We start from the raw sequence: 12,412 nt of genomic DNA, 5'->3' as shown, positions 1-12,412 counted from the left end.
GCAGGAGTCAAAGCGCGACAGATACATCCTGACGTGCATTTCATCAGGGGTGTATCATCTCTGACACAGACAAACGCCTTCTTCTAAGAAATAAAAATAACCAGCATTGATTACAGAGAAATACACTTTCTGTAAAATAGTACACATAAATTCTAAGTTCTCATTTGCTTTAGAAGCACAGAAATACTGCGTATGTTCTATACTACTAAGAATGCTACCATGTACAGGAAAATAAAACAGCAGACTTGGAGAAAGATATCCCACTGTTACAACTCTTCTTAAACAGATGCTTTCTCTTTTCACATCACGCTGCTTTATGTCACACATGTGAGTATTAATCATGATAAAATTTTTCACTGCTTTCAAGATGACAGAAAACACTCAGGACTCTTCTTCTTGGCGAGTGGCCCCTGGGTTGGTGTGTATAAGCCACCCACACCGTGACACCTCCTCCCAAACCCGGTGACCAGCGTGTGGACCACAGCCCACACTCCCGGCAGCAAGGAGGAGGGTGCCTGGGCGACGGCGGGAGTGGGCTGACCCCGGAGGACACAGGCTGGGCTCCAAAGACCCCAAGAGCAGCTGTGCTGGGGCAGCCGGGGGCCACACAGGTGCCTCGGAATCACCACGTGGCCCGAAACCGTGCCTGGTCACGTCTTCTCATGCTTGCGTCCCAGGGACAGCCCCCGGCCCGAGGGCACACCACTGTGGGGTCACCCAGCAAAGACCCGTGACACTCATGGAGCAGAACCCCTGGATTCTGCGTGCAGACAAGCCCGGGAAAGTGGGCCGAACTGTGTCCTCATCCTCGGTGACCGCTCGCCACTCACACCTGCGTGTTCGTCCCGGGACCTCTCAACACGGACAAGTAGGGATGCGTGTTACACACACACCAGAACAGTGGCGTCTCTGCTGTGATCTCCCCACTGGAAGCCCCCAGCGTCTGTGGGAGCAACTAACCTCATTATGCAAATGCTCTGCTATCCGGGATTAAAGACAGAACAGAACAGGGAAGCGGTTTCACTGACCCCTTCACAGAGAACAACGTCGAGGCGGGAAGCTGAGGCTCTCCGCCCGTCCGTCCCCTCCGTCCCCTCCCAGGGAGGGCGGTGTGGAAAGGGGTTTCAGGCCACACCTGCCCTGAGGCCCATCAAAGTCTTTGGAAACAAGATGGACACACTCGTGCGAGTCCCCCCCCGCAAAGCGCAGGGACAGCCCGCCGTACTGAAGCGGAGACGTCACGCTCTGTCACCCCGCATGGCCCATCTCAAAGGTCATCTGGATTCACACAGACGGGAGTCCGGACCGTCACCGGGAGGCGTGGCGCAGAGCCACGCGGCCCTGCGGCACCTGCAGCTGGGGCGGCACCCCTTCCGGGCACGTGCGTCAGGACCCCAGGACAAGGAACAAAACCCCAGACAAGTGGCCGTAAGGACAAAGCCCACAGCAGACACCGGTACCTGCCGTAGAGAACACACGGCGTGTAAGCACACCCCACCGTCAGGGTCTGTATCGCAGGGAAAATCACCCTCCCCAAGCTGGTCTCGCTAAATACATGCTCAGCAGTAGGATTTTAACAGAAAATTAGCCACTTGATTCTGCACGATAGGCCTAGATCTTACTCATGTTTTCTTCATCTTCTACATCCATGGCAAAATAATTTGGAGGGTTTCTTGACTGGCGGAGACTGTTTCTGTCTGAAAGACAGCAAGAAAATGACACTGAGTGTACGAGGAATGTGAGGTAAGCTTCCTCTGTGGAAAAAACCGCAGAACACGGACAGTTAGGCCTGCCCTCTGGACAGAACATTCTGGCGCTCCCACCTCTTCAGCAGGTTCTAGGCCCCCCGGGCCCCCCAGGATCCTGGCCAGGACTCTGCTGCTGGGGGCTGGGTCCCACGGCGGGGAAGATGCCGGGCCGCGCGGCGAGGACAGCCTGGATCCCGGGGGTCAGGACCATGGAGAGCTCTGAACCGGGGCGGGGACACGTCTCCATCTCAAGACAGACCCCAAACAGGACCCAGCCCACCTGCCACTTGATCTCTGCTCCGGGGAGACTCGGGTTTGGGTTATAAAACACAGCTGTGGCGCAAGAACAAACACGCCACAGCGCTCGCCCCTGCTCCCCGTCACCTGAAGCGCGTCGCACAGACGGAACCAACGAGCACATAATTGCTCAAATCTGGTCTCATTTCTGAACCATATATAACTTACTATGTTGTAGGCAGAAGAAACTGCAGGAAATCCTCAAAGAACAATTATTCCAATTATATAATTATTAACAAATTTAAGAGTTTCCTCTTCCTAAATATCTTGGCTCTACTTTGCAGGCCTGTACTAACGTATAACCTGTAATAAACAATCCCATCAAATTGCCGCTGAGGAAAAAGATTTGCACATTTTGTACTCACATGTTTTGTATACAAATTAAATTTATATTATAAATCAGTAAAAGGCAAATTTATTGCTTTTAAGAAAATGGTGACTAAAACGTGTTAAATCACGTTTATGTTATACGCCCCTCTCATATGACATATATGTAAATCAGTTTCCATGACGGTCATTTGTTAATACCATTAACTCTCACTGTGTATCTGGTAAATGCACAGTTAAATGAGTTCAAAGTTAAGTGAGTTCCTATCTAGATGCCTTTATTCAAGAAAGTGTTCCAGGTACTTTTCAAAGCATTAATGTTTTATATGCATGAATCACTTCAACATATATTTTCTAAAAATGCATGATATGAAAAGCACAGTACTGGATGTTATAAGAACCTAAGATGAAGCCGACAGGCTCTCCTGCAACTGAGAAAGTCAAATAAAAACACTGTCTGGACAGCTGACTGTATGAAGGACTTACTTTCAGTCATTTTAGTGCGGAAACAGTGCTCATCTTTCAGCAATATACACTGAAATGTGTACAGATGAAGTGACGCCGGGGACCTGTCACTATAAAATGACCCAGTGTGGCGGGAAATCAGACCCGGACGAAGCTCGGGGGCCACGGCGGCCACTGCTCATCACGCGATTCTGCACCGGGTGTGTGTGTGTGTGTGTGTGTGTGTGTGTGTGTGTGCGCATTTCCACCATGGAAAGCTTTCAATTAAAGTGATTTCCCTGCGGTCTGGAATGGGCACGCGTGCCAGACCTCCCTCAGTGAGATGCAGGCGCTCCGAGGGTCCTCGGCTGCCGTCAGGGCGTGTGAGGGGAAGGTGAGCCTGCAGGAGAGGCGGCTGGGACACACCGCGAAGCCCACGAGCAGGGGGTGTGCGGGAAGCACAGCGGCCGGGTGACAAAGGCACCTGGAAAGCGCTTGCTTCTGAGAAACTGAAGGCAACCACAGAAGCTGTGCAGGGCACTCTGCCCAACTGGCTGAGAGCTGGATTCAAAGCAGGCAAAGGGGCTCGTGTGGTGGGAAGGTGGAGGGCATGTCCCCCGTGCAGCCCAACTGGAAACCCCTGACACAGCGAGCTTGAGAAGGCTCCGGATGGCGGCGGGGTGGGGGTGGGGCGACAGGAGATGGCAGAGCAGCCAGGGACCAGGGAGGGCGTGCCGGCAAGTCCCCTATGTCTCCTTCCTGCATCGTGACCCCAGGCTTGGAGCTGAAGAAGCCGGCAACCTGGAAACACCAACAGGCTGACTGGACCCCCATCTCGGCCAAGGGACCAGCAGAGGACCCCCCAGCAGGACAGGAAACTGACAGACTGGACGGCCCCATTCAGCCAGACCCCAGCCTCCCACCCAGCAAGGACGGGGGTGGGGGAGCCGCGATCTCATTCCCTCTGGGCTGCGAAGACCCCCCACCCACTGCGAGGCAGAGCCAGGGAGAGCAGGCGGGGAGCCTGGACGTCCACCCCCCGGTGGTACCCAGGCACGGACCCTCCCCACTGAGGGTGTCACAGGAGGCCCCCACGCAGCAGTGCTCGTGGAGCTGGGGGACCTGGACGTGGACCCCCGCCCGGGGCAGCGTCTCCCCTCCCCTAACAGCGGGCTGTGAGACAAAGTCAGCTGAAGCAGAGGTCCAAGTAAGATTCAGAGTCTTGTAGCCTAATATGTCCAGGTTTCAGGTTTCAAAAATCACTCATCATACTGAGAGCCAGGAAGATAAACTGAATGAAAAAAGACAACAGATGCCATCCCAGGGACACCAGCATTACCTGAGAAAACTTTAAAGCAGCATGACAAAAAAGAAGTGGGAGGAAGCAGTAACTGGTCTCAGCACTGCCCCGGTCATCCAGACAGACAAGCAGGCCACACGGAAGAGAACAGAGGACCCGGAGACGGGCCCCCACGACACCGCTCACTGCTGACCAAGGTGCACAGGAGGGAAGGAAGCCTTGCCAGCAGACATCGTGGGGGCGCCGGGCACCTGGAGCTCACACCCCACACAGAGACTCACCCAGAATGGACCAGGGGCTTAGAAGTGAAGCATGAAACTACACAGCTTTTACAAAAATCACAGGAGAAAATCCTTGGGATCTAGGACTAGGCAAAGGGTTTGCAGACCAGACACCAAAAGCATAATTCATGGAAGGATAAAATGAAAAACTGGAAGCCATCAAAACTGAGAACTTTTGCTCTGCTAACGGCCTGTTACGAAGAGGAAAAGACACGCTAAGGACTGTGAGCGAACATCTGAAACCCACATGTCAGCAGACAGGACGTACAAGAGACCTTCAGCAATAAACACACCCCCATCAGAAGGAGACATGTCACCGAAGAACGCATGCAGATGTTCACATGGGAAACGATGTTCGTCACCATCAGCCTCAGGAAAACGGGACTTGAAACCACGGGAGAGGCCACCGCACCCACGAGAATGGCTGAATGACGCGACCCCAGGGCCGGCGAGGGCGGGGAGCTGCACGGCTCACATGCGGTCGTGGGGTGGACGGGAACCAGTCTGATGGTTTCTTAAAACTAAACATGGACGTTTATCCCACAGAAACGATGACTTACGTTCACGTAAAAAACTCGTATGGGAATGTTTACAGCAGCCTGTTCATAACAGCCCCGGCCCGGAGACAAGACGCCCTTCGCAGGTGCCTGGCTGAACACCCTGTGGACCGTCCACAGCACGGAGACCACGTGACAATGAAAAGGCACCAACCGTCGATGCAGGCGACACCTGGATGAGTCTCCAGTGTCCGCGGAGTGAAAAGCCGTCCCGAAGGTGGCCTACGCGAAGCCATCGGTGCACAGGTGATGCTTGAGCAGCAGGGGTCTGAACTGCACGGGTTGCTGAGACACAGGCTTTTCCACTAAGAGAGAACCACCCGGCCGCACGGCCCGAGGCTGCTGGGGCCGGGATGAGGATGCAGAGGGCCGGCCGTCGGCATAACAGTCTTGAAACGAGAAAACTGCAGAAGTGGAGAGCAGGGCAGTGGCTGTGGGCGCTGGGGAGGGCGGGGCGGGGCTGTAAAAGCACGACGTGTGGGGAGGGAGGGTCCTGGTGGGGGTGGACCCTCTGGACCCCCGACTGCTCTGAGGGGGGCGCCCCGCGGTGACCGTGCGCCGTGTAAAGGGAACACCGTCCTCCCCGCACGATTTCTTATAGCCACACGTGAATGGACGTTCTCTCAAAGTAAAAACGTCAACCTAGAAGTAGGCAGAAGGCACACAATATATCTGTATGTAACTAATCGGTGACTGGTGTGCTGAGAGGCTGGCTTCCCGGGAGGCCCGGGGCCAGGAGAACACCCCTGCCGGGCCCGTGGCCGGGGGTCTGCGCCCAGGAGGAGCCTGCGCCCCCAGAGGTCACCGGGGTTGTAGGACGCGCCTTGTTTTCCTGCCCTTTTATGTGAAAGTTCTTAAAAAGGACAGGGAAAATGTCTCACAGTAGAAAATAATCAGGCTGTGCACAGGGCGGGTGAGTACGTGTATATTAAAAACGGAAGCCAGAAACCTCCTGCAGAGCAGAAGCCAATATTTTCAGCTTCTACAAATGCCAACTCTCGTAGGTTGGTTATAAAACAAAGCAAAATAGCAAACGCAACCACTTCAGAGTGTTTTACATAACCATCTTTCTTTCATCCTGCAAAGCACCTTATATGGCTTGGACTACAAACACATAAGAATTAAAACCCCATCAAAAATCCCATATGGAACAAAATTCCAGGAATGGTCAGTTAAAGAAAAGCTCCATTTGATAGCACTATTCGAATAATTTCTTCATTTTTCAGGACTCCCCTAAGCACTGAGAAGTAAGCTGAACTTGGGAGGCAGTGAGGCGTGAAAAGACCATGAAACTTGGCATCAAAAGACCTGGGATTTAAGTTTAACTTGGTTCCAGTTAAAATTTCAATGTTTCTTTTTTTAAATAGAACTAGACAAGCTGATTGTAAAGTTCATGTGGAAACAGTATCAGGTTCGACTTGTCAGGCCAGCTCTGAACTGAGGAGCAAGTGGAAGGGACGGAGCCCCAGCACCCAAAGCGTGCCGGCGGCCCAGGGACTCGGAGCAGGGAGACGGACTCAGGACAGAGGGGCTTCCACACCACTGACCGACGCGCTTCCTAACACGCGGGGCCAGACGCGGGGGAACCCCCGGAGGAAGAGGAGGCTGGACCCACCAGGGCCGCCCAGTCAGCGTCGGTTTTGGTTCCCCCACGGCTTCGCGTCTGACTTCCAACAACACGATCCGATTGGCAATGCTTTATGTTCTAAGTGGGTGGTGGGGACGTGGTCATCTGTTGTGTGATTCCTTACACACTGGTAGATGCTCACGGTGTAAGACAAGGGATGAACACACGTGCAAAATACCACACTCCCACTCCCTTCTGACAGCACCCTCTTCTCTCACTGCAGAAACCGCAACCTACACACAAGCCTCCTCCCCTCCCCTTGGACCAGAAAAGTAAGTTTTCTGGAATAAAATACAAAGAACATGACCTATTTATGTGCAAGATGCATCAGAACATGAATTTTCTGTTGTGCTGGTGAAAATTGCTATCTTTAGGAATCCACTAAAAATTTACAGATTAAAAAACATTTAAGACAAGCAGGAAATTTGACAAAAGTTACTAGCAATTATTACTGGTTTTAATCTATTTTACTCTCCTAACAGGATGCTTTTGAGAAGCAGTTTTACATACATATTCTTAACGACTGTTACGGGTTTCAGTTTTAATAGCTATGTACCACAAATTTTTAAAGAGGGAAGTGTTAAAATAAGATTCTTCATGTTAGTTCTTTATTATAAATCAAGCAACTTGCTAAAGCCTGGACTAATTTTGCAGCTATAATACTTGAATGATGATTTTATTATTTATTTAGCAAAGGTAACTGAAGTATAAAATTCTTACATAATTTGAAGAAAAATCATCTGAAATTCAGCAACTTAATCATGCATGTTTAGAGAATGCATTCATGATTTATATTTTGCTTCCAATATTTTACTCTCTAAACAAAGTAATATCACTAAAATATTTAAAACATTCAATTTATAATATTTTACAATGAAATATTTTCCTTCCTAGGAAACCATCCAAATAATAGATGTCCAGTTCAGTTAGCCTCTAGAGATTTTGTACACACTGAACAAGATACAGCCGACGGTGCACAGCAAATAAGGCTCAAGCATTACTTTTAATAAATGTTTTTTCCTAGCGAAATGCAACGTGGAATAATTAAAATAAGCATAGCAATCGACAAAAAAAACTCTTGGAACTAATAAGCAATTATAGCAAAGTTGCAGAATACAAAGCTAATATTCAAAAGTCAACTGCTTTCCTACATATGAGCAATGGACTGGAATTTGACATAAAAACACAATACCACTTACATTAGTACCCCCCCAGTGAAATAGGTATAAATTTAACAAAATATTTGCAAGATCTACATGAGGAAAAGTTCAAAATCAAAGAACTAAATAAACGGAGAGAAAATCCACATACGCCGACAGGAAGACTCGATGATGTGGATGTTGGCTCTTCCCAACCCGCCCCACAGGTTCCACGTGAGCCCACTGAAAATCCCAGCGAGTGCTTTGTGGAAATCAGCTGATTCCAACGTCTACACGAAGCGGCAAAGACCCAGAGTAGCCACACACGGCTGAAGACCTGGACAGACACCTCACCGAAGAAGACACACGCAGCAAGTAAGCAAAGACGCGCCACCCCAGCTCTCACCAGACGTGAAAGCTCAAAGAGCAATCAGACGTCACGACCGCCTCCTAGGTGGTGAAAATCCAGAACACAGACGACACCAAACGCTGTGAGGGTGTGGAGCGACAGGAAGGCCCCCTCGCCGCTGGTCGGGGTGCAGGACGGGGCGCTGCTCGGGAAGACAGCTGGGCGATTTCTTATAAAACCCAGCCGACTCTTACCACAGGGTCCAGCAGCACTTTCGCAGGGGCTCACTCAAAGGAGCCGCACACACGTCCACGTAAAAACCTGCATGCGGGTACGTGCTGCAGCTTCACCCACAGTTGACAAAACTCGGAAGCAACCGAGATGTCCTTCAGGAGGTGAATGAATAATAAACTACAGTCCATCCCGACGACGGAATACGACTCGGAGCTAAAAAGAGAAGAGCTGTCAAGTCAAGGGAAGACCTGGAGGAATCCTGACTGCACACGACTCGCTGAAAGAAGCCAGTCCGCAAAGGCTGCAGACGGTGTGATTCCAACCACGTGACATTCTGGAAAAGGTACAGCTACCGAGACAGTGAGAAGACCAGTGGTGCCAGGAGTCGGGAGGGAGGATGGCCAGGTGGAGCAGGCCATGTTTACAGCAGCGAGGCTGCTCTGCGGAAAACTCTCTCGTGAAAATTAATAAACAGAAACTTCCTTCAAAAAGAGTTGGGAGACCCGAAGGGGGCTCTCAGGCACTACCACTGGGTCTACCGCGTCTCCACCAGGAAGAAGGTTCCTACTTTACCACCCAGAGGGCGCGAGGAAGGATGGATTTCTCCCTGCCCAGCACCAGCCCAGCCAATGAAAAGCCACGACACTTGGAACTCCCAGTTTCCTCCAAAGGACCCTGTTTACACCCCGCCCCGGCCCCCCTTCTCCTCCGCAGAAGAGCTGGAAGGAAAGTATGAAGACGTTGCTCATATGCAAGGATTTTGCTACAAGGATGACCGCCTTTGCTTTTCCATCATTTATTCTACATCTGCATTTCCTAATTCTCACAGCAAACATTGCTTCCATCAGGTTTATTCTAAGCCGTCCTCCCACACACAAGCTGCCCTGCTTTGTGGACTCAAGCAGTCTGGAGGACAGGACAGACCCCCGAGGACAGACAGGCGCTCCAAGGACAGAGCCAGAGGCCGGGAGGACAGGAGTCCCCCAGAGAAGACGCGGCTGGAAATGAGGGGCCGGCAGCGCACCGGGTGGCGTGTCGCCAAGGGCCCGTGGCTGCCGGGCACCTCCCACCCCGCCCGGCTGACCCAGGTCCTCCATCGTGGCTGTTTCTGTCCCCAGGGCAGCTGCAGGCTGCCAGCCCTGCAGAGCCACATCCAGACAGTCAGGACCACCGCACACGGGACGCAGGCCTGGCTGAGGTGATGGGCGGAGACGCAGGTTACGTGCCCGGCCTGGCTGCACACCCTCCCGCGGCTTCTCTGCACCCTCTGCCGCCTCCCTGCCCCAGGGGGACCCCGGGGCCTTCTGTTACTGACAGCAGAGCCACAGAGCAAAAGCAGCCCGGGCCCCGGAGAGTCCCAGAGCACTGGCTTGCCTCTCACACGCTCACTGCCCTCTCGTCCCGTCCTCGCCCCGCGTGCATGTGCACGCATGTGCGTGTGTGCTCACGCTCACACGCAGACCCGCACGTGTGCACACGCCCCCTCCCCTCTGCTGCCTCTCCTGCTCCTCCTGCCTGAGCAATAGCAGCCGTTAGAGACGCACACAGACTGCTGGAGCCCGACACCAGGCGGCAAAATAACATTACCCGCTCGGTGCCGACAGCAGGAGAGAGCTTCGTCAAACGCTATTCTATAGCCACACTCTGACCTTTGCGATGGACAAAGAGTAACAGCACGTTTGAAATATGGTCCATGCTTGCTCCATTCAACATGGCCTAATTAAAATCCCATTTATTTGAAAATTATACGTTATTTTCTGGAATGAAAAGGAAAAAAGAGAATACTGTGAGCTGCATTTTCAATATGAACACTAGTAATCACACTAAGAATAGACACTAAGATCTTACCCAATTTCCATAATATTTCAAGCACATTCCATAAATCTAACTCCACATGCTTGCTTCAGAATTTTTTTAAAAGTATTTATCTATCTATCTATCTATCTACCTTTGGCTGTGCTGGCTTTCAGCTGCAGCACATGGGATCTTGCATTGCGGCACGCGGGCTTCTCTCTAGTTGTGGCACACAGGCTCAGCAGTTGTGGCAGGCAGACTCTCTAGTTGTAGTACGCAGGCTCAGTAGTTGTGGCAGGCAGCCTCTCTAGTTGTGGCACAGGGGCTCAGTAGTTGCGGCGTGCAGGCTTAGGTGCCCCGCGGCATGTGGGACCTTAGTTCCACGACCAGGGATTAAACCCGCGTCCCTGCACTGCAGGATGGATTCTCAACCATTGGACCACCGGGGAGGTCCCTGCTTTAGAACTTCAGCTGCCAAACTAGGCTGTCTCTGCTCATGCCTGGAAGGGACCCCCAGCTGAAGGAGCTCCTTCCCAGGGAGCACGGCCCCGCTTATGCTGGGAAGCCCATCTCTACACGTGCAATGAAATGCACCCACACCTCCGTCACAACAGATTCTGGGAGCCTGCGCCTTCCACCCACACCTGCTGTTCACAGGGTCAGCACGTCAGCAACCTCCCTCACCTGCACCCTCTCCTGGCAGACACGGTGTCTCCCGCCCTCGCCGGAGACTGGCTAAGACCCCTACCCTCCTGACACACACAGCACAGCAGCAGTGCATCACAGAAACCCCCTCCTCACCCACCGAATGGGACTTCAGGCGGCCTATTCCAGAGCGAACTCCAGACCTGACAACGGACGCTGTCCCTCTGCCACTGCCATCCTGTCACCCACCCCGTCCCATGCACGTCCACATCCCTGCTGCTGGCACACAGAAGGCTCTAATGACTACTTGTTGCATGAATGGATGGGTGGTGGGTGGATGGGTAGGTGGACTAGATGAACGGGTGGGTGGGTGAGCTGGATGAATGAATGAATGGGTGAGTGAATGAATGGATGAATAGATGGGTGGGTGGCTGGGAGGATGAATGGATGGGTAGATTGACGGATGGACGGATGAATAGATGGATGGATGGGTGGGTAGATGAAGAGATGAATGGGTGGATAAGCGGATGGGTGAATGGATGGTGGATGCATGAATGGGTAGGTGGGTGGGTGGATAGATGGTGGATGGGTGGAAGGATGAATGGATGGGTGAATTGATGGATGGGTAGATAGATGAACAGACGAATGGGTGGATGGGTGACATATGCCCTCCTGCCCTGTGCCTCCAGCTGTCACAGCGCTCTGCCCCCCACAAAGGTGGACGCACGGAAGAAGCCTGGCATGACAGCTGCCCGCTCCCTCAGGCACTGTCTGCATCTCCTCGCTTTACGAGGAAGAGACGGCACAGGGCGTCCAGTGTCCCGTCCTCCAGCAGGACTCAGAGGGGGCGCACCTCTACAGGTCTGGGCCTCCACTTCCACAAAAGGTTCCCACACCCATTCCCTTCTCCACTGTGGAAGCGTGGGGGGCCCAGCTGGACTGCAGCACAGGGACAGTGGCTGTCACGGGCCGCGCAGAGTGACTGGGCACAGACAAGGGTGCTGTCACACTCAGGACAAAGTGCTCACTGAGAAAGCCCTGAATCCCGAAATACAGGAGCACGTCCATACGGTGGGGGCGGGGGTGAAGGAGCCTGCCGGGTTCTCACCCCCCCGACCGTCCCGTGGCCCAGCAGCAGTGCCGTGCGTGGAGAGAAGGGGGCAGCGGCGGTGTCTGCACTGGCCGGGGGGTGGTCTACCTGTCCCCGGGGTGTGACCCAGGCTCCAGGCCCACCTCGGGCCTCGGGCGGCAGCGTCTGCTCCACGGGGGTCCTGGTCGATATCTACATTGCACGTGACTCTCTTCTAACCGTACTTTTCTGACCACTGAGCGAGTCCACGTGCATCTCTCCCGGAGTTAGCCCTGCCTGCACATCAGGAGGGTGAGAGCCCTGGGGCCGCCCTGCTGCGGAGGGCCAGGAGCCCGCGGCTGCACCGCCTCGACGAGCACCTGGACTCGGAAAGGCACACGTTACACACCTGCACACGGGATGTGGAGCACCTTGAAACCACGTGGCGCTAGAAGACCACATTTCACATCTTGTAAAACTCTGCCAATTTCGTATAATTATATGGGACGGCCAGTCCTAATAAAAGTCATAATTTTTAAAGGCGCTTTTATTAGCTTCAAACACAGGGCACGTGACACACAGGAACAGGCACTGACGTCCA

The 12,412-nt window shown here is 52.9% G+C and overlaps 1 protein-coding gene across 8 annotated transcripts in view; it reads right to left on the bottom strand.

Annotated features, from left to right (window-relative positions):
- Positions 1–12,412, bottom strand: part of ADARB1 (adenosine deaminase RNA specific B1) — a 109,795-nt gene that overhangs the window by 36,655 nt on the left and 60,728 nt on the right. For all 8 annotated transcript variants that reach the window (XR_009047664.1, XM_057696366.1, XM_057696370.1 and 5 more), the window contains one exon: positions 1,623–1,697. Coding sequence is in view for 7 of the 8 variants with exons in the window: in XM_057696366.1 (XP_057552349.1) it covers positions 1,623–1,650 (28 nt within the window). In the remaining variant the exon portion in view is untranslated. The remainder of the gene's footprint in view (positions 1–1,622; positions 1,698–12,412) is intronic.

The sequence above is a fragment of the Hippopotamus amphibius genome, chromosome 10 (assembly GCF_030028045.1).
Source record: "Hippopotamus amphibius kiboko isolate mHipAmp2 chromosome 10, mHipAmp2.hap2, whole genome shotgun sequence".
NCBI lineage: Eukaryota > Metazoa > Chordata > Mammalia > Artiodactyla > Hippopotamidae > Hippopotamus > Hippopotamus amphibius.
This window is presented reverse-complemented; position numbering and strand designations above follow the sequence as displayed.